General features: G+C 39.4%; 1 protein-coding gene across 10 annotated transcripts in view; it reads left to right on the plus strand.

Moving 5' to 3' along the window:
* Positions 1 to 22271, plus strand: part of EPS8 (epidermal growth factor receptor pathway substrate 8) — a 205869-nt gene that overhangs the window by 108821 nt on the left and 74777 nt on the right. For all 10 annotated transcript variants that reach the window (XM_039545122.1, XM_039545152.1, XM_039545172.1 and 7 more), the window contains 2 exons: positions 12683 to 12773; positions 13914 to 13987. In XM_039545122.1, the coding sequence (XP_039401056.1) occupies positions 12712 to 12773; positions 13914 to 13987 (136 nt within the window). In that variant the 5' untranslated portion in view covers positions 12683 to 12711. The remainder of the gene's footprint in view (positions 1 to 12682; positions 12774 to 13913; positions 13988 to 22271) is intronic.

Here is a 22271-nt window from a genome sequence, read left to right on the forward strand (position 1 = left end):
TCTCTCAGAGAGAGAGAGAGAGAGAGAGAGAGAGAGAGAGAGAGAGAGACCAAAAAGTGCCTTGCAGGACTCTGGGAGTGGTGTTTGGTTTTTTTTTTTTTTTTAAGGCATGGAAATTGTGGGCTGTGCAAAAGTATAATCGGATGGAGAAAATGGCATGGGGGGAATTTGACCATGGTGAGTATGGGCAGAGCTAACACAAGCTCTCAAGTATATGTGGGCTGGAACAATGTACAGACTTCAACAGCTGTATGCCAGCTTAACTTGCATTGACTGAACTGTGCAGTGTAGACGTGTCCTGACCAAAAAATGAAAGGAAGTAAGTATTATTCCCATTTTTTAGATGATGATCTGAGGCAAAGAGGTTAGGTGGCTTTCCCAAGGTCACCAAAGGAAGTGTGTGGCATGGCTGGGGGTTGAACCCAGATCATCTGAATCTGAGGCCTGTTCTACTTAGGTTGGCCTAGCTATGTCACTCAGGCGTAAAAAACTTACTCTTGAGAGATGTAGTTAAGCTGACCTTAAGCCCCAGTATAGACACCGCTGGGTTGATAGAAGAAGTCTTCCCTCCCAAGAGCTACTGACTCTTGAGGGAGTGGAATAACTACAGTGACAGAAAAGCATCTCCACTATGGTGCTACAGCTCCATAGCTGTGCCATTGTAGAATCTGTAATGTAGACAAGCCTAAGCCTAAGGCCTTGTCTACACTGCCACTTACAGCGCTGAAACTTCCTTCACTCGGGGGGGGGGGGGTGAAAAAACACCCTCCTGAGCAATGCAAGTTTCAGTGCTGTAAAGTGGCAGTGTAGATGGTGCTACAGTGCTGGTAGTTTTTCCCCTCACTGAGGTGTGTTGTGTGTGTTTTTTCACAATGCTGGGAGAGCTCTCCCCCAGCACTGGAGCTGCGACTACACAGCCGCATTAAAGCACTGCCGCGGCAGAGCTTTAATGTCAGCTGTGTAGACATACCCTTAGTCTGTTAGGCCCCAATGAGGCTTTCTTACAATGGATGTTCAGCGATCACCCCATTTACAGCATCAAGACAACAGTTTTGGACCTTGGCTTGTCAGGTGAATGGTGATTTTAGGCAGCTTGGTTTAACATTCTGTTAATCATGGCAGTTTCCATAGACCCACCCTACACATGCTCCAGGCTAAGGGTTTTAATACTTTTTAGCCTTCTGTTGTGGATATGACCAAAGTACGATAGAAATGTTTTAGCCTAAAGCACTTTTAAACCATGCTTAAAAACACTTGACATCGCATAGTTTTATTGTGAGAGTAGGTGTCACTGTTGGCCTTATCTATGCTGGATAAAGTTATTAGCCTCCAGCACTCCTAAGATCAGCTTTTCTGCAACTACTTTAAAAGGCGTGCTTTATACCATTTATGCCATGCTGCAAACCAGGCTGACTCACTTTGTGCTTGCGGTGCCAGTGTAAGTGAGAAGTGCTGATGAACTAGCTTGCACAAATTAATCAGTCCTGCCATTGTCCTACAACGGGCATTGTGCTTGCACTGTTTTTACTCTGCTGCTCTGTATGTGCACCTCAGAATAGCCAATGGCTTGGTGGTTCCGGCACTCGGGCTGGGGAAGAAACCCAGGTTCAAGTCCTTGCTCTGAATCAGGCACAGCAGCGACCCGCACGTGGGGGTGTCTCGTATCTTAGGTAAATGCCCTGGGAATAATCCCTGACCAGCTCTTCTGCCTTGTATAATTTGCCAGTATATATGATCCCACGGTGAATGTAGTTCTGTTCTGCAGTGATGGCTTAATTCAGCTTGTTTATTCACGCCCCCCTTTTGCCTGTGGCTCACTGTCTCCATTCCTCCATCGGGCATTTTCCACCAGTATATTTATTTCTGTGTACGTGCTCTCTCTGGCATCGTTCCCTGCTGGAGCTGCCTCACTACTCGTTACAGACTCCCTGAAGCCAGCTTGAAAACTGTTCTGCATTTTTTAATAAAAGCCTTTGAACGCTTGGCTCTATTAATAAACTACCAAAACCTGACCTCAAAATGGTCATTCCAGCCAGACTAAGAGCAAAATTGTATCTCCGGCATCGACAGATGACAGCTGAGAGATTTGCCTTGCTAATGTTCATATACTGAAGAGAAAACTGTAATAGATTGGGTTAGTTTGAAAGTTTTTTTTACATAAAATGATGTGGTGACTCCAAGTCTAGTTCTCAGAACACAGCTGTCCCCGTTATAAAATGACTGTCATGTTCAGCACTTACTGGCACTCTATGGCAGTGTCTGCAGAGACCAGGATTTAATGGACATGGGCTGACCCTCATTCGCTTTCCTATAAAGTGGTTCTTCCAGATGGGGGTAGGAACATGTTGGTGTGATTGGGTGGGAATCTGCCAAGCTGTTCATTTGAAAAAGAAGAACGTCTAACACCTTTCACAAGCATTTCAATGAAAAAAAATCTCAGTAATACAAACCTTTTAACAATCAGCCTTGTTCAGTCTCTTTGCAACTCTTATTATTTAAAAAAAATAACTCCAGATTGGAGCTGGTCAGGAATTTGCAGACAGAAAATCCCCTATCTCCAGGGCCAGAGAGGCTGACAACCCCCTACTTTCCAGTTCCCATAGTTGGGAGATGAAGAAGGAGAGGGGTGCTGAGCAGCCAGTTCTCTCGGCTTTTCCAGCAGTCAGGGTCTTAGGGTAGGTCTATACTTACCCGCCGGGTTGACGCGGAGAGTTCGACTTCTCGGAGTTCGAACTATCGTGTCTAATCTAGATGCGATAGTTCGAAATCTGGACGCGCTCCCGTCGACTCCGGAACTCCACCACCACGAACGGCGGTGGCGGAGTCGACGGGGGAGCCGCGGACTTCGATCCCGCGGCGTCAGGATGGGTAAGTCAGTCGAACTAAGATAGTTCGACTTCAGCTACGCTATTCACGTAGCTGAAGTCGCGTACCTTAGTTCGACACCCCCCCCCAGTGTAGACCAGGCCTTAGCAATTGACAGAAAATGAAATTGACAAGAGCCTTCTGGGTGGACAACCAGGAAGCCAAAAATTTCCATTTTGGTTCTTCTGGAATGGAATTTTTCTGGAAATCCTTTTCCCAAGAAAAATTTCATGGGACAAAAAGTTTGACTCTTCATCCTGGTTTGGGATAATCTCCCCCCCAAAACATGAAATTTTGCATGGAGGAGGGATTTCCATTTTCTGTTTGGTTCCATGATTTTGGTTTAGTACTTGTATAGCAGGTACATATCTGTATAGCAGGAACTGTGCCCAAGGGCTATCACTCAAGACAGACACATACCTGGGAAGGAATTCTGCAGTTTGGCGATCCCTCTCATTGGGTTCTGCCTGGATCTATAGGCATCATGATGGCTGGCTGCCCATGTCTAATAATACCTTTTAACATAATCATATTTTTAAAGTCAAATCACTGGTTTATCACTTGTAAATTATGAGCTGATTTTCAACGTTGTATCTGAAGTAATAATAATATGAAAGCAAAGCTCCACCTCCTCTATTAAATGCAAATGTTAGAGTCCATACAGTTGGCAAACACAAAGCTAATTAGTTGCAGATGACTGCATTTATAAAAACAATAAACTGCTATTACTGTATTTTAAACTTGGTCTCAGTTAAGTAGTTCTTTACCCCTCATGTAGTAACATGAGACATTTTTCCTTCCCTCTGCAAAAATTCTTGATCTTTCTGGGGAAACTTTGCCTGACATGCATTTTGGGGCTTCTGTGGTATAGCAGTACTGCCAGTGGTTGCTAATGTAAAGTCCAACATTTTATTCTCTGGATAGTAACCGGGTTCTTTCCACGGCCCGTACTCTTTTTATAAAGCTTCCTGTTCAAGCCAACAGTGGTGGTCACTTTAGCCACCACCCTTTTCTTGATTGATGGACTCACTCAGAGCAACAAGGATCTTATAGCTTTGGTTTTGTTCTTCAGCAGACTTTTCAGACAGTGCAATCTGCCACAACATGAATGGTGCTTGTGTTGGTAATGTGCTAATATGTATATGTGCCATTGACATTTATCAGATAGAATCAGAACTCATCAGTAGTCATAGGTACTATACTGCTGACTACTATCGGAGATTTTCCTTTTAGCTGAAGGGATAGAAGCCTATACATCTGAGGAGCTCCATCTTTGGCAGTATAGTGACAACTCTGAAGAGCTTGGTGGCCATGGTTTTGTTGCAATATAAATAAAACCCAACTATTTACTGATATTTGTATTGAAGCATCATCTAAGGGCCCCAATCAGGACTGGGGTTGCACTATGCTGGATGCTGCAAAAACTCATAAGAAGTCACAGTCCCTGCCCCAAAGAGTTTACAGTCTAGTTTAAGAAAAGATGCAACAAATGATTGCAATAAGCAATAGGAGACAGGGAAAACAAAAGGAATAAGATCATACAGTATCTCTGTACTAGGCTAGTTTGTGTTCACAAGTTATGTTGATGGTTCCAAATCATGTAAAAGTTGCATTTAACTGAGATTTTATGTTTAAAGGCAAAGCTAATTGGGATGCATTTCTCTGCACATGAATGCTAATAATTCCATATCTTTGAACAATAGATAATCTTTTCCCCTTTTCTTTTCTGTCCTGGGGACCTTTTAATCTGTCTCTGCTTCATTGACCCAGGTACCTATTTCACACCTGTGTGATTCTTCCCTGAGGCTTTGCATAACTGTGTAGAACTTCAGAGTAATTAATGCTCATTTTTGTTTCAGACAAGGCAGTTTATTCTTTAATTAACAGTGGCTTTATTGTTGCTTTAACACTTGCACATAGCATTGTACAGGGCCGCCCAGAGGATTCAGGGGACCTGGGGTCTTTGGCGGCAGGGGGCCCCCGCCTCCAAATTGCCGCCAAAGACCTGGCACTTTGGTGACGGGTCCTGGAGCTATAATATTGTTTGTGCTGATTTTGTTAGAGACACTAAATACAGTTTTATTGAATCCATGGTTAGTTATGCTGTAACAGATTAATCTTATTTTGCTTTATCATCTAAGATTTTAAACTCATCTGAAAGGAAAAAATATGAATGGCTCTTTGACAATGATACAACAGTTTTTGGTCTGCTACCCACACAAATGTTGCATTGTACTATTGTACTGGGTTTTATTTTTGGTATCATAATTGCACTCTGCCTACTATCTGGCTGCGGAAGAATCCTTGTCTTTTGGGGTATGTGCTGACAGTGAGTTTGTGTTTTGTTATTATCTACTGTTCAAGAAATACATTATCACTGTCTCACCCGTTCTTAGCCTCCTCTCTCCCTGCTCCCACACACACACTCTATAACATTCCCCCGTCTCTGTTTGGAAACCCTCAGCAATGGTGATAAGCTGTTGCTTTTTATCAATCCGATATTGTTGGATGGGAGTAATTAATTCAGAATGTATGCCATTTGTGTTTATTTTTGGACTTCGCAAGAGTTGATGGCTGCATAGCTTTTTACTGTGACGGTAACATCATAGTGACATATCTGAGGAGTATAGAAATAATTATGTATTTATAACCAGCAAAGAGAAAATCAGCAAAAGAGCAAGGCTCCCTTGATTGTTTGGGAGCGCTGGAAATAATTGCAGGTGAGAGAAGAGAAAAGGAAGAAGTAACCAGAATGAGGAATTGGCTTTTGTTCGGTGATGACTTTAAGAAGCCATGTTGCTGCCCTACTTTTTGTGTTCAGTCATTGATCCTTGCTAGTAGCAGAAAAGTCCTTTGTAAAGGGTAATATCAGCATTATGTATTTCAAGATACATTTTCACTGCCTGGATGAATTATCTCAGAAAAACGGAGGCACTTACCTTAACCCACAAACTAAGTATACTAAGGCTTTTTTTAAAAATTGAACTTTTCAAAGTGTCCTTTTCTGGAGGTTGTCGAGCTTCAGTGAGGGTTGAGGGCACTCAGCAGCTTTCAACATTAGGCCCATTGGGAAGAAGTCATGCTCTGAATAAGGGTGTTACTAACATAGTTCTAATGTAGTGTCAACATAGTATTTAGACTCCAGTTCTGTAAAATACGTAAGCATGTTCTTAAGCTTATTTTTATTCATCAAAGTGCCTAAGTCAGCAGGAATTAGCACATGTTAAATTTAATCATGTCCTTTGATTAATAGAGGTGTTTTGCTGATGTGGGGACTTAATAGAAAATCAAGAGTGGTTGGGGTGGGGGGGCAGGGAAGAGTAACATGGGCGAATTTGGTTAAGATGAAAAGCATGCAGAACCCTGGATTGTTCTGACAATGTTAATTTTCAATGGCTTTGCAGTGTGTGTTTTCATTTATGAAGCCATGTTTTAACTTAACAAATAAAACAAGTGTATAAATCATTTAATAATAGTAATATAGGATTTATCAGACATGGATAATTTATTTCATAATGAGGCACTAGGAATTTTCTCTTGGGCATGTCTGACTATTTTGCACTGTAAATTCTCTATATGTGAATTAGCGACCTGATGCAAACCTTTTCTACACTATGCGCCACTTAACATAAGAACATAAGAATGGCCATACTGGGTCAGACCAAAGGTCCATCTAGCCCAGTATCTGTCTACCAACAGTGGCCAATGCCAGGTGCTCCAGAGGGAGTGAACCTAACAGGCAATGATCAAGTGATCTCTCTCCTGCCATCCATCTCCATCCTCTGACTAACAGAGGCTAGTGACACCATTCTTACCCATCCTGGCTAATAGCCATTTATAGACTTAGCCACCATGAATTTATCCAGTTCCCTTTTAAACATTGTTATAGTCCTAGCCTTCACAACCTCCTCAGGTAAGGAGTTCCACAAGTTGACTGTGCTATGAAGAAGAACTTCCTTTTATTTGTTTTAAACCTGCTGCCTATTAATTTCATTTGGTGACCCCTAGTTCTTGTATTATGGGGATAAGTAAATAACTTTTCCTTATCCACTTTCTCAACATCACTCATAATTTTATATACCTCTATCATATCCCCCCTTAATCTCCTCTTTTCCAAGCTGAAGAGACCTAGCCTCTTTAATCTTTCCTCATATGGGACCCTCTCCAAACCCTTAATCATTTTAGTTGCCCTTTTCTGAACCTTTTCTAGTGCTAGAATATCTTTTTTTGAGGTGAGGAGACCACATCTGTACACAGTATTCAAGATGTGGGCGTACCATGGATTTATACAAGGGCAAGAATATATTCTCAGTCTTATTCTCTATCCCCTTTTTAATGATTCCTAACATCCTGTTTGCTTTTTTGACCGCCTCTGCACTCTTCAGAGAACTATCCACGATGACTCCAAGATCTTTTTCCTGACTAGTTGTAGCTAAATTAGCCCCCATCATATTGTATGTATAGTTGGGGGTATTTTTTCCAATGTGCATTACTTTACATTTATCCACATTAAATTTAATTTGCCATTTTGTTGCCCAATCACTTAGTTTTGTGAGATCTTTTTGAAGTTCTTCACAATCTGCTTTGGTCTTAACTATCTTGAGTAGTTTAGTGTCATCTGCAAACTTTGCCATCTCACTGTTTACCCCTTTCTCCAGATCATTTATGAATAAATTGAATAGGATTGGTCCTAGGACTGACCCTTGGGGAACACCACTAGTTACCCCTCTACATTCTGAGAATTTACCATTAATTCCTACCCTTTGTTCCCTGTCTTCTAACCAGTTCTCAATCCATGAAAGGCCCTTCCCTTTTATCCCATGACAGCTTAATTTACGTAAGAGCCTTTGGTGAGGGACCTTGTCAAAGGCTTTCTGGAAATCTAAGTACACTATGTCCACTGGATTCCCCTTGTCCACATGTTTGTTGACCCCTTCAAAGAACTCTAATAGATTAGTAAGACACGATTTCCCTTTACAGAAATCATGTTGACTATTGCTCAACAGTTTGTTTTTCTATGTGTCTGACAATTTTATTCTTAACTATTGTTTCGACTAATTTGCCCGGTACCGACGTTAGACTTACCGGTCTGTAATTGCCAGGATCACCTCTAGAGCCCTTTTTAAATATTGGCGTTACATTAGCTATCTTCCAGTCATTGGGTACCGAAGCCGATTTAAAGGACAGGTTACAAACCTTAGTTAATAGATCCGCAACTTCACATTTGAGTTCTTTCAGAACTCTTGGGTGAATGCCATCGGGTCCCGGTGACTTGTTAATGTTGAGTTTATCAATTAATTCCAAAACCTCCTCTAGTGACACTTCAATCTGTGACAGTTCCTCAGATTTGTCACCTACAAAAGCCAACTCAGGTTTGGGAATCTCCCTAACATCCTCAGCCGTGAAGACTGAAGCAAAGAATCCATTTAGTTTCTCCGCAATGACTTTATCGTCTTTAAGCGCTCCTTTTGTATTTCGATTGTCAAGGTGCCCCACTGGTTGTTTAGCAGACTTCCTGCTTCTGATGTAATTAAAAAACATTTTGTTATTACCTTTGGAGTTTTTGGCTAGCCGTTCTTCAAACTCGTCTTTGGCTTTTCTTATTACACTCTTGCACTTAATTTGGCAGTGTTTATGCTCCTGAAGATCATTATGCCATATGATGTCACCAGAGGTAATTTTCTCCAAGATATTCTATGAAATTTCATAGCTGTCCTATGACTTAGAGTCCCGATGATTGGCCATTCTCAAGATATCCATTCTCTAATTGTTAGAGACTTTTCTTTAATAATCTTACAGCTGGAGAATTCCCTTTTCCAGACTAGCAGATCAAAGGCAGACCAATTCTGAAATATTTGTTTTAGCTAGTATTATCTTGCAAGCATGACCTTTTTTCTTTCTTAACAATGCTCTGTTGAGAGGCTTTAATCTGTTCTAGAGGGCAGCAGCTGCCCATAACCCTAGTGCCACTAAGAAATCTGAAGTTGAATTATTTAGTGTGTTACTCTTTTTCTTCCTCAACTGAAAACTCTGCAGTCTCCATCTTGAATTTTTCTGTTGCTAATTAGACAACATTGATCCAAACACCTTGAGTAAAATATTCTTTAGTTGGCAGATGTCCTGTGCTCAACACATAGTTCCCTTTCAACTTGATGCAGATTTTGGGTGACTGCACTTAGGCCTGGTCTACACTGGGGGCGACTAAGATACGAGAATAGCAAAGCTGAAGTTGATGTATCATAGATCAACTTCTCGACTGCCGCCGCTCCCCCGTCGACTCCGCTTCCACCTCTCGCCGTGGTGGAGTACAGGAGTCGATGGCAGAGCAATTGGAGTTTGATTTATCGCATCTACTCTAGACACGATAAATCGATCCCCAATAGATCGATCACTACCCACCGATCCGGCAGGTAGTGTAGACGTACACTTAATGTTTCCCATCTGTCTTCCTATAATATCTTTGCTTTTTCTTCTCTCTTTTAATTACCACTAGGGTGAAGTATTCTTGATATTAATACTAATACATTGCACTTATAAAGCCCTGTCATCGGCAGATCTCAAGACACTTCATAAAGAGGGATGAGTATTACTCTCATGTTACTGATGAAGCATAATGAGGTTAAGTGATTCGTTCGTGGTCACATAGCGAGTAGAAGAGAACTCTTTCTCTTGAATCTGACGCTCACTGTAACTACATTTTGAAAAAAGATCAGTGCCCTTTATGACCTTGATTTTATGGTAAGCTCATGGACTTAGTTACTACATAAAACTCGTTGATGTCATATGATGGTCATACAATATCTAGCCTGTGTATATATAGCAAATCAAATGGCATCATAATTTCATTATGGTTGGCAAAACATCTATCCATGTATCTATCTGTCTTTCATTGTTTACATTACACACATTGTACTGCTTTCACTATACCAGTGTGGTGAAAGCGGTACAACATCCTCCCCCAGCCTGTTCAAATGTGATTAGATGGTGTGGGCTTATTCCTGTAAAGTTGGCAGAATAAGCAATACCAGCATAAGACACTTTTGTACTGGTAGAGTTTTTTCCATACTACAGTTGTACTCTGTTTTTCAGTTAAAAATCACACCTCTATCTGCAATAATTAAATGGGAGACAAACTGAGAGTAACAGTTTTTATACTGCTGCCCATTGTTGTACTATCTGGGTGCCTTCCGTGTGAGAAAGTCCCCAATGGACTTCATGCAGTCTCTGCCACTTCTCCCTTGTCAGGGTAGAAAACTCTGATCAAGGTAACATTTTGTTTGTATTAATTTTCTGTTTTAAAACTATAGTGTCACTTGACTTCTAGCTAGTGTTTTATTCCTTGCAATGCGCCTTTCTCAGAGGGGTAGGAAAATGAAATAATTCCTTCAAACAGAAATAAAGATATAAAAAAAGAAGATGCTTTCATAAGTAAATTGCTGTTTTCTAAAATCTCTTTAGAAGCAGGGATCACAGTTGTTTTTTAAGGATGTTTATCTTTAAATTATCTAAAGCCAGTAACACCAACTTATTTGAGTGAGACCTGTTGAGCTGAGATGAGAGGAAAAATTAAACAGGAAGTAGAGTTATTATTAGATTCTGGGATCTCAGTGGCTTAACAATGTTTACTACTTGACTTGCTATAGAACTAGTTTTCAGAGACTGAACGAGCATTTAGAATTTAAAAAAAAAATAGCTGAGACAACTTCATAAGTGAATATTAACAAGCTAATGCACTACATGTTCTAGTAAAGTGTTTAGTGCTTGTATGCTGCATTTTAAAAAAAATTTCCTCTGTATTTTGCAGCTACTCTGAAATAAGTGTTGTTTTTAAAAACTATTTTTAAAACCGCTAGATATTTTTTTTAAAAAAGTAAATTTGATAAACAATGTTATTTTAGAACATTGAGCTTAAAAAGCAAATTAAAAAATATATAGTTTTGGTAATCAATAGCAACTTTTTGGTACTACACCTCTACCTCGATATAACTCTGTCCTCGGGAGCCAAAAAAATCTTACCGTGTTATAGGTGAAACTGCGCTATATCAAACTTGCTTTGATCCACCAGAGTGCGCAGCCCTGCACCCTCCCCTGAGCGCTGCTTTACCACGTTATATCCAAATTCATGTTATATTGGGTAGTGTTATATTGAGATAGAGGTGTATTTTATAAGTGTCAGATAAAACATACTCCTAAGTGGTTTAGCTTTGTTTTGGTTTAGCTCCTGAACTGTCTTGGTCCAGGGAGTCAAATGGGTCTTTAGTACATATTTATAATGATGGTTTCCGAAGTATTCTCCATTTAATTTCAAAAGCATATGAAGTTTTTAATATCAGAAAGTTGCAAAGGGAAGATAAAATAATGTGTAACTAGTAATCACCCCTCATTCAAAACTACTGAATAACTTGTGATATTTGTAATCTTGCAAATTGTCTAAAATCCAATAATTGAGGAACATTTAAAAAAAGTAATTTTCTTCAATATTTTTCGTAGTGGTGCATCTAACTGAAAATTCTGGGTTAGTAATGGCTTTCAGAGGATCAGTTCTGACTAGATTTTTCACCAGCATTCAGTTTTTGCCTTCTTCTAAAACATTAACTTTCAAATACAAGATACTGATATAGATGGAGCCATACGTTCAGTATTGGTATGGCAATTCCCATATTCCTAAGTAGCTGTCTGTTCCCTTTTAGTAGCATTTGCATTATCAGTACTTGTTTTGGCTATTTCCCGAAGATCAAGAGGTCTGTTTTTCCCACCTATCCATTGATACATTGAAAGTTTTCAAATTAATGTAAATCCTCCATGTGTAAATGGTAGAATATCCTTCCTAATACTTTGTATGATGATTTCTCTGTCTTTATAGGATCATGAAATCCAGTGTTATTTCAGTCTCAGTTTTTACCTGAAAGGATACATTTAAGGCCTTGTCTACACTGCCACTTAACAGTGCTGAAATGTTCTCGCTCAGGGATGTGAAAGAACACCCCCCTCCCCAAGTGCTGCAGGTTTCAATGCTGTAAAGCGCCAGTGTAGACCGTGCACCAGCGTTGGGAGCTACTCCCCTCATGGGGGTGGGTTTTTTACAGCCCTGGGAGAGCTCTCTTCCAGCACTGGTGCCTCGACTACACAGCCACGTTAAAGCGCTGCCAAGCTAGTGAAGGCATACCCAAATTAAAGGGGTTTACAGCCTTCCAGCCAGTGTAGGCCTACTACTTAGAGTTATCTCGGACACAAACCACTGTGTTTTACCTAACTCCCTTTAAATTTAAACTTTCAGAATGTTCCCTCCAATGGATTTTAAACCCCACAGTTTTTAAACATGTCTCCTTAGATGATGATCTTTAATTCTAAGTAGAAGCGATGTAGCTATTTAGCTGATACATTTTATAAATAGAACAACATAGCTATTAACTTTAAAAAAAAAATTCAATTCAGTGTTTTTAGTTGGAAATGAAACAAATTGACTAAGCCAGTTACTCTTTTAGAAAGAGTAGTAAATCTTTAAGTTTAAATATCACTCTTTTTGTCAACTACTTTGCTTTATTTGAGAAGTCTTTACAAAAGAATATTAAATCAAAATAAAGGCTGCTAATTTACCTACCCTGTTCTATGCTTGGACAGTGCCTAGCACAAAGGGGTCCTGGTCTGTGACTGGCAGCCCGAGGTGCTCTGCCACTGCAAATAATAATCTAACTTATTGGTTCCTTTTCCTCCCTAATTTGAAATGTACCATATTTTTCCAACTGTTTTTACATCTATAACAAACCTATATATTGTACAATACATTAATTTCATATGTTGTTTTTTTCTTCTCTAGATTGTTCCCCTGAGTGAGTGAAGACCAGAATGAATGGACATATTTCAAATACCCCTCCTAGTGTATATGGAAGTTACTCTTCTCAAATAAAGTAAGTCTCTTCCCTCACTCTCTGTTACCTGCCACCTGCATACCCCCAAAAAAGTTTTATATTTTTTCCATTTGTATTTAAGTTTCAGATGTTGAGAGTAGTAATAATCAAAATCTTGAAAAGTTTTTTTTAATTTGTCTCCTGAAAAAAATGCCGAGTTTCTGTAAGGGAAGTTTCAGTTTCTGTATTACGTAATCAAAGTGACAAATGACATCTGTGTATATCATTTTTCGATTAGTATTAGTGATTATAATTTTAAATCTGTATTGTTGAATAATCTCTTCAGGCTGTCTGCAACATGGAGATACATCATAGTGGCAATAAGATATTTATTTTCTTAAAGCTGTCATACTACTTTGTCTAGAAAGTGAAATGGTTAAGTCGATGCTGAACCCAAGCGTTAGTTAATCTCATTTTTAATATCAGAGCCTATGTTTCTATGAAGATGGAATTTACATTATCAATACTTCCAATGTTGTTCGTTCTTTAAATTGAAGCCACATATAATTCATTCTTGTTTTTACATAGTGAGGACATTGCTTGCCCTTTCCTTTTAGCCTTGGGCAGTCAGATATTCTCCTTCCTCCCTCTCTCCCTCCCCCGTCTCTCTTTTATAATACAGAAGCAGTAGTAAGTTAAGCATAGAAGAAAAGGTAAAATCCCACCAAAATAAAAAAAAATCTGGTATTTATCAGGGTTTTTCTGAAAGATGTGCTCTAGTGCAAACAGAAATTGTTTTGGGGAAGTTCTATGACCTGTGTAACGCAGGAAGACAGACTATCTGATCACAGTGGTCCTTTCTGGCCTTCAAATCTATGAAATTATGAATCTATTTTATTATTTGTGCTGTGGTAGTACCTAGGAGCCCCAGTCACGGACCAGGACCCCATTGTGCTAGGCACTGTACCAACACAGAACAAAAAGATGATCCCTGCCCCCAAGAGCTTACAGTCTAAGTAGCTCATGTGTAGTTATGTATGTACATGAGGTGGGGTGTTCATTCACATGGCCCCTGCAGAAAGTACTGTTGTATACATATGTGGTATATGTATTTGAAAATGTTCACAAAGCTCAGATACTCTTTAGCAAAAAATACCAAATCAATTTATAAATAGACTAACCACACATCTTTTCTTCTAGTGGATATGGTTCGCCAACGTTTGCTCAGGCGGAGAGGGAACAAAGTTCGAAAGCAAGTGCAAAGGCTATTTATGGTAAGCCTTGCTTAATGGATACTGAATCTGTCATTTAAACAGTAACTTTTTAAGTGTTGCAAAAATATATGCAATTACAAATTTCAAATAAATATCTGAGTTAACTTATTCTTTAGCACGGTTAGTTTTTTGTTCTTAATATAAAGTAGGCTTCTAACTGCTTACCTTTAACAAGTCACCATTCTTACAGTATTTATTGCAATAATGAGTTGAAGAATAGTCTTGTGGCCCAGACACATCAGAGGGAATCAGGAGATCTGGAGCCTATTCCCAGCTGTGCTATAAACGTTGTGTTGGCCACTTAACCTTTCTGTTTCTCAGTTTCCCCATTTACAAAAAGGAAAGAATATGGATCTGCTTTTCAGAGGTGGTGGTAGGAATAATTAGTTACTGCTTGGAAAGGTCTTTCTATTCTTTGGATGGAAGATGCTGAAGAAAAGTGTTAGTTCCAAGAAATAGTAATAACTACCGTGGGGTATATAAAGAAACGAAACTATGTCAAGGTTAACAGACTCAACATCTGCCTCCTTTGGATTGTGGTTAGGGTTGGGGGCTGGGAGTCTGGACCGTGGGATTGTATTCCCTGAGCTTTGTAACTCTGAACAAGTAAACTAGTCTTTCTATGTCTTGTTTTTTTTCCCATCTGTATGTTAAGTAGAAAACTCTCTGCCAAGAACTGCCTGATCCCTAAAGCAGTATATATTTCAGGGCACTGGCATTGCCTACCCTAAATAAATGTTTTCTTTCAAGAAAAAAGAGATGAATTTTTACAGCTGCTAATAAGCAATCCTAGATCATTATACCTTTTGCATTGTTCTGTAAGGCACTGGTGTTGAATATGTTTGACTGCTGTGTTCTACTTAAAGAAGTTTATTCTTTGTTAATAAATGGATCAATGGTAAACCAGTATGGAGACCTGAGGAAGCATAACCAAGAGTGGAATGAAAAAATGAACAGCTTTTAACAGAGTGCTTTCTTATTAACTTGGGAAGATCTCTTTCAGGCTTTCTCACATGACCCCTGTTATCCATCTCCATTGTCAAACCCACAGTGTGTGAGAATAAAACGTATTTGTAGGCAATGCTGCGTAGACACGTCCTTCCATAGCAAGCTGGTCACTTCCATCTTTGACCCCATGGGGTAACAGAAAAGTCAAAGACCAACCAGAATTGGTTTCTTTATTCAAAAAGCCAGGAATACTTTCTACTTTCTAAAGAGCTATGACAACTCTGTGCTATACCTGGGTACCTGTTATGCCATGCTACGCAGTGCTACTTACATATTTCCAAGGTGACTATCACTTTCGTATCTAAGTGCCCCCTTAACTTGGTGGTGTTATACACAATTTGTCTATAGTTCTCCTTATGTGCTAAGGGTGGTGTGGAGGTGGTTGTCTACAATTGACCTCACTGTTTGGATTTCAGGGTGTGAAGTCTTGCCCTAGCCCTTTGAATTTCCTATTACTCTTTCAGGAAAGTAAAATCAAAACATACTAGCTACATAACTAATTTAGACCAATTCTGAAAAATGTTTAGGGATATAGTTTTTCTGAGAGACACTATTCAATTGCTTGGTACTATATACTGAGAAAAAAAATCTCTATTGCATACTGTTTAACTTAGCCCTGAAAAGAGCCCTATGGTATTGATAATATAGGGTTTTCTTCCAGCTCTCTGTTTCTACACATGAATCATAGAAACATTTTTCCTATAAAATGTTAGAATGTTGGCTACCAGGTAAATGGAGAAGGAGCCATTTATAGTTATTCCTGTCTCGTGTCTATAGGGTTAAGCACAGTTCCATTACCCAGAATCAGTTCAGATGCTGTGTTTCATGTACTAGTGTAAGCATAAGATTTAAAATACCCAATGAAGTGGGTATTCACCCACGAAAGCTCATGCTCCAATACGTCTGTTAGTCTATAAGGTGCCACAGGACTCTTTGCTGCTTTTACAGATCCAGACTAACACGACTACCCCTCTGATACTTGACAAAATACTTAAGCTCTTTTCTTACCCCAGGATTAGATCATGGCAGGGCCATCACATCTCCCTCTAGCCTCCATAGGCAGATGGATAATTTGATTGTTTCATGTGCCTCTCTCAGATGTCACCATAACAAGGGACTTTTTGCCTGTTACATTCTAAATGTAGAATTAAATGTACTATTTAAATGTTGAGTAGAGGTACAATGATCTCAACATTGTGTAAAAATTAAAACCAGTGTCTCTTAACTTGTTTTGATGTCCAGAAGTAGGTTTGAGGAAGACCAGTTGAAAGTTTCTGGGTAAAGATAAAAGGGGGAAAAATAGAGGTGACCTCATGGTAGGAGTCTACTACAGATGACCAGATTAGGAAGAGAGGAGGAGGATATGGCATTTCTAGAACAACAAAAATATCCAAAACACAAGCTCTGGTAGTCCATGGGGGACTTTAACTACTCTGATATCTGTTGAGAAAATAATACAGCAAAATAAAAATTTTCCAACAAGTTCTTGGAAAATATTATGGACAACTTTTTGTTTTAGAAAGAACCAGCGGACAGCCATTTCAGACTTGGTTCTGACCAATAGGGAGGAATTGCTAGTGAGTCTGTAGGTGGAAGGCAATTTTAAGTGAAAGTCATCATGAAATGATAAATTCCATAATTCTAGGGAAAGGAAGGAGTCAGAACAGCAGAATAAGGACAATGGACGTCCAAAACAAACTTCAACAAACTCAGAACTTATAGGTAATCTCCAAGGGAAGAAAATCTAAGGGATAAAGAAGTTCAGGAGAGCTTCAATAAAACAGTATTAAAGGTAGAACAGCAAACTGTTATGTTGTGAAGGAAAGATAGGAAGAGGACAGTATGTCTCCAGCAGAGCTCTTTAATGACCTGAAAATCCAAAAGGAATCCTACAAAGAATAGAAACATGGGCAAATCGTGAAGGAGGAGAACAAAAAATAGTAGAAGCATGCAGGACAAAATCAGAAAGGCCTAAGGGACAAATGAGTTACACCTGGCATAAAAGGCAATAAGAGGAGGTTATTTAAGTACATTAGGGATGTAGGAGAAAGGACGTGCCGGTCCTCTATTCAGTATGGCAGGAGAGAGAACTGGTGGCATCAAAAAGGCTGAGATGTTTAATACTTGTTTTGCATCAGTCTTCACTAAAAGGGTTAATGGTGACCAGATACTCAACACAACATTAACAAGGGGGAAGGAATGCAAGCCAAAATATTGAAAGAACAGGCTAAAGAATATTTACCTAAGTTGACAGGAATGAGACTTTGGTCAATATGATATCGGAGTATGTGTCTGTGTTTGAGGACAAACTCAAAGAAAACTGAAGTTAAATGTAAGTAGGGAAGGTGGAAGAAGAGCTGTTGATTGAAGTTGCAGGAGAGAAGCTGAATCAGAAGAAAAAGTGTGTACACTAGGGAAGTACACTTACATAGGAGAGAGATCTGGATAGTCGAGAAGAACCATCCAGTGTGGCTGGGCAGCAGTGAAAAATGTGACAGGAGTATTGTGGGACTGGCAATTAAATAACAAAATTGAAGGAGAAGCATATGCTGCATGTGTTTATCCCTGGCTGCTCTATGGTTTGAAAATGGAGGGTCTTACAGAGTTGAAAGAAAACAAGATACAGGTAACAGAAAATAATGTAGTGAGGAGAGTGATAGAGAAGTGGATGGGAGACAGTGTGTGCATGGAGGAAATTAGGGGGAAGATGAACTCTATGATAGGCTGCAGAGTGCACATTTCAGTTGGCTGATAAGAATGGAAGAAGAACGGCCAGCAAAGAGAGCCTGGGGAGAAAAGGACAACAAGAAAAAGGAAGTGGAAGCACAAGGATAGGATGGAAAGGCTCTGTTAAGGGATGTTTGAAGACAAAGGGACTGAAACTCCAAGATCTACAAACCCGTGCCAACAAGTGGAAGGGATGGTGTAGAATGTTGACATCTCCAATCTCACAAGCGGAAACAGGAAAAGGAGTCAAGAAGTGAAATGAAGTTGTATTCAAGTCATCAGGGCTTGATGAATTTCATCCTCGGGTATGTAAGGAACTAGCTGAAGCATTCTTGGAACAGTTAGCAATTATCTTAGAGAACTCTTGAAGTATGGGTGAGGTCCCAAAGGACTGGAGAAGGGCAAACATAGTACATGTCTTTAAAAAGAGGAACAGAGAGGACCTTGGGAATTATGGACCATTCAGCCTAACTTCCATACCTGGAAAAATACTGGAACTAATTATTAAACAATCAGTGTATAAGCACAAAGAGGATCATAGGATTATAAGGAATTGCCAGCATCAATTTGTCAAGAACAAGTCATTCCAAACCCCTAACTTCCTTCTTTGACAGGGTTACTGGCCTAGTGGATGAGGGGGAAGCTGAAGATGTGATTTATCTCAGTTTTAGTAAGGATTTTGACACAGCCCCTCATGATGTTCCTATAAGCAAACTAAGGAAATGTGGTCTAAGTGAAATTACTATAAGGAGGGTGCACAACTGGTTGAAAGACTGTTCTCAAAGAGTAGTTATCAATGGTTCAGTGTCAAACTGGAAGGACGTGTCTAGTGGGTTCTACGTGGGTCAGGGGTGGATTTGGTACCATTCAATATTTTCATTAATGATTGGATAATGGAGTGATCAGTGTGCTTATAAAATTCGAATGACACAAAGCTGGGAGGGCTTGCAAGCACTTTGGAAGATAGGATTAAAATTTAAAACGACCTTGAGAAATTCAAGAATATGTCTGAAATCAGCAAGGTGAAGCTCAATAGAGAGAGATGCAAAGCACTACAGTTGAGCATGAAAACTCAAATGCACAAATACAGATTGGGAAATAACTGGCTAGTGGTGGTACTGCTGAAAAAAATCTGGGATCACAAACTGAATATGCATCAACAATGTGGTACATTGTACAAAAAAGTTACCATGTTATCAATAGGAGTGTTGTATGTAAGACATGGGAAGCAATTGTCCTGTTTTGCTTGGCACTGGTGAGGGCTCAGCTGGAGTATTGTGTCCAATGGTTAAACTGGAGAGAGGAACAAAAATGATAAAAGATTGAGAAAAGCTGACCTATGAGGAAAGGTTAAAAAATCTGGATATATTTAGTCTTGAGAAAAGAAAACCAAGGGGGACCTATTAACTATCAAATATGTTAAGAGCTGTTATAAAGACGATAGTGATCAATGGTTCTTCATGTCCACTAAAGGTAGGACAAATAGTGATGGGCTTAATCTTCAGCTACAGAGATTTAGGTTAGTTATTAGGAAACCCTTTCTAACTATAAGGGTAGTTAAGTTCTGGAATAGGCTTCCAAGGGGAGCTGTGGAATCTCTGTCACTGGAGGTTTTTATCAACAGGTTAGATAGACAATCCCTGACAGGTGTTTAGGTTTAGTTGGTACAGGGAGCTGGTTGTGATGACTCCTTGAGGTCCCTTCTCAAGTCCTGCATTTTTATGCTGCTTTTAATGTAACTCAAGTACAGTTCCTGTTTGTTTTAATATTAAATTCCTTAGTGATCCTTTTTAAACAGGAATTTCTGCATCCTGTATGCATTCCTTGGACAAACAAATCACACCTAATTAGAACATTAGGAAGTAAGAAAGAAAACCCACTAAGAAAAATGTTGATCAAAGTTTTGTTTTATAGAACATTTTTTATGTGACTAGGACACAGCTTTACTCTTCTGGCTGTCTTCCCAGCTCTGTATTATCATCCGTTCATTTTAAACTAAGAAGTGTAGCAGAATCAGCATAATTATCTACAAATGTAGAATTTTTGTTCTTTGTCTTGAAGTGCTGTATCTTCCTGAGTTTTTATTTCAAACACAATAGGATAATTTCAGGTATGGAATTTTCATTTATGAAAAAATTAGAAACAATGTGGGTGGATTTGAGATTAGTGATGGACAGAAGAGGCTTTCATTTCTATATATTTTAGAATCCAGCCCAGATTAGTATCAATTGACAGTTATCATATAATTGCTATTTGGTGGCCTGTGCAGAATGAGTTGGTGATCTCAGTTCATTTTCAGCAGTATTAGAAACATCACAAAACTACAATTGGAGTTGCCAGGGGTGGAATGGATTTGAAGATTCAACTCTCCAACAGGACCTTAATAGAAAAAAGTTTGCTCTGTTAGCTGCCTATGCTTTATATGTTCTGGCTCTAGGACTGTCAGTCAGTTCCACCAAATATGTGTAAATTGGAGAAGAAATGGTAGCAATGCCTGAATTAAAAAATGCATCTGAAATCTCTCTTAAAAGCAATGTAGTTTATCTTATTATATTTTTAACATTTTTAGTAACTGTAGTACCATCTAGCTGCCTCCAGCATGTGTCTACAACAGTGGTTTTCAACCTGTGGTCCATGGACCCCAGAAGTCCCCAGACTGTCTAATTTCAAAAAGGGTCCTCACTTCCATTTGAATTTTTAGGGGGTCCTCAAACACTGTCCCTACAACATTCTCCCTTTCTTAATGTTAAGGAATTTTTAGCAGCGGGACAATGGGGAAAATTTACTCTTTTTGTTTCAGTGTTTCAGTTGCTTTTTGTAATTATCCCAGCATCAGCCTTTGTTCCTGGCTAGTCCCCTTGTTAGAAACAGCCACAGCCCTTTGCACTCACTGACCTGTTTTATGTCATAAAGGGAGAGGCTAAAAAATTGTTGTGGGTTCTCCTGAACATGCTCAGTAGCAATGTATCTGTTGCTTAAGCTTTATCATCTAGGAGGGCAAAATTTTCAAACGTGCCAATGTCCTATTTCCAGAAGTGATTTATGAGCCTAAATCTCATTGAGAGCCAGTGAGATTGTGTGCTCGCCTTTTTCAAATTTGTTGAGAGAATGGTGCTCAAACTTTCATGCATTGAAAATGTCAGCCCTGAAGTACCTAGATAGATTTGTGTCTGTTAATACCTAAAAGTTGTTTCTCTACAGTGGTCATTCTGAGAAAATTGACAGTTACCTTCGATACCATTATCTCAGTATTTACAATATTTCCTAGCCAGGCCTGATATTTAGCATTTGCAGCATTCCTTACATGTACAAAATACTGAGGAGATCTCTCTTTATCTAAGGCATTTGACATGTTTTTAAGTGTAATTGGCATGAATTAATTTCCTTCCATTGACTACATATTGGGCCCAGCATGGCAGTGGAAGCTTCTTCACACTATCTTACCAACTTGGCTCAATCTTGATATGAGGACTGTCTTCTCTGCATAGTTAACCTGAGTGATTGGCACATGAGTCTTAGCTTAGCCCAGGTGTGAACATCCCTACAGCAAAACCCTGCCCATGTTACTGTGTCCTCACTGGTTCTGCTCTTGCCTGTATGTGTCTGGGAGCAAAGCCCATGGTTCTTTGTGCTGAGACACTCAAGGATTCTTTCCCAGTCAGTTGAAGGAGAACTTGTCTGTTTTCAAGGGGGAACTATGGGAAAGGCATTGGAGGACTATCTGTACTTTTGTGGGGAGGTTTTTGGTCTGCATCCTCATTGCAAACCTAACCTATATTCCAAGCCTGGTCTTAAAGTTACCTCCAAACTGTGTCAAAGGTTTTGCAGTGTGGATAGTGGGGATGGGTGAAGTGGGGGTAACACTTGGGTAAGAGTATTTAACTGTCTAGTGAAGATATACCCATAAACGTGGCCACCTCTGTAGGGTAGTTCAGTCTCCATGACTATTTAGTCTTTTCTTTGTCTTTCATCTAAGACTATTAACAATTGTTCCAATTGTGAAGTGAGTTTAGATGGTATTTGTGATGTGACCACTTGTACGTTATCACTCGCGTTTACATGGCAATCAAATGGTAAGAACTTTTGATTACTACAGTCTTGGCCTTTTCTGTGTCAGTGACCTCTTCATTTTCAACTCCTTTCCTGCCTGGACCATTCAGTTCTCTTGAGAGCTGCCTTAGGATATATTTCTCCTTCGAGATGAGAGCTGTCAGGTAACTCATAGAAAAAATGCTCTACGCATTTTTAAAATTCCTGACCTTTGCCTCTGAAATGAACTTTAAACTCTTAATCTTTTCTGTTGAGATCTTAATCTTATCTATTGTTCTAAAGTTAGCTTCTCCGTCTGTCTCCTATGGAACTGCTTCTGGTTGTCACAAGAGCTCTGTGGCTTCGGTTTGGAGCCAATAGTGATGACGCACTGGGCTTTTGCCAGTGAGTGATGACAAAACAATGACATTCTTTTGCAAAACTGAGTTGATGGTGCACGATAAATTGTTTAAACATATCTTTCAGCACCGTGCCTAATAATGACATATACTTCCTTTTG

Source organism: Mauremys reevesii, linkage group 1 (assembly GCF_016161935.1).
Source record: "Mauremys reevesii isolate NIE-2019 linkage group 1, ASM1616193v1, whole genome shotgun sequence".
NCBI lineage: Eukaryota > Metazoa > Chordata > Testudines > Geoemydidae > Mauremys > Mauremys reevesii.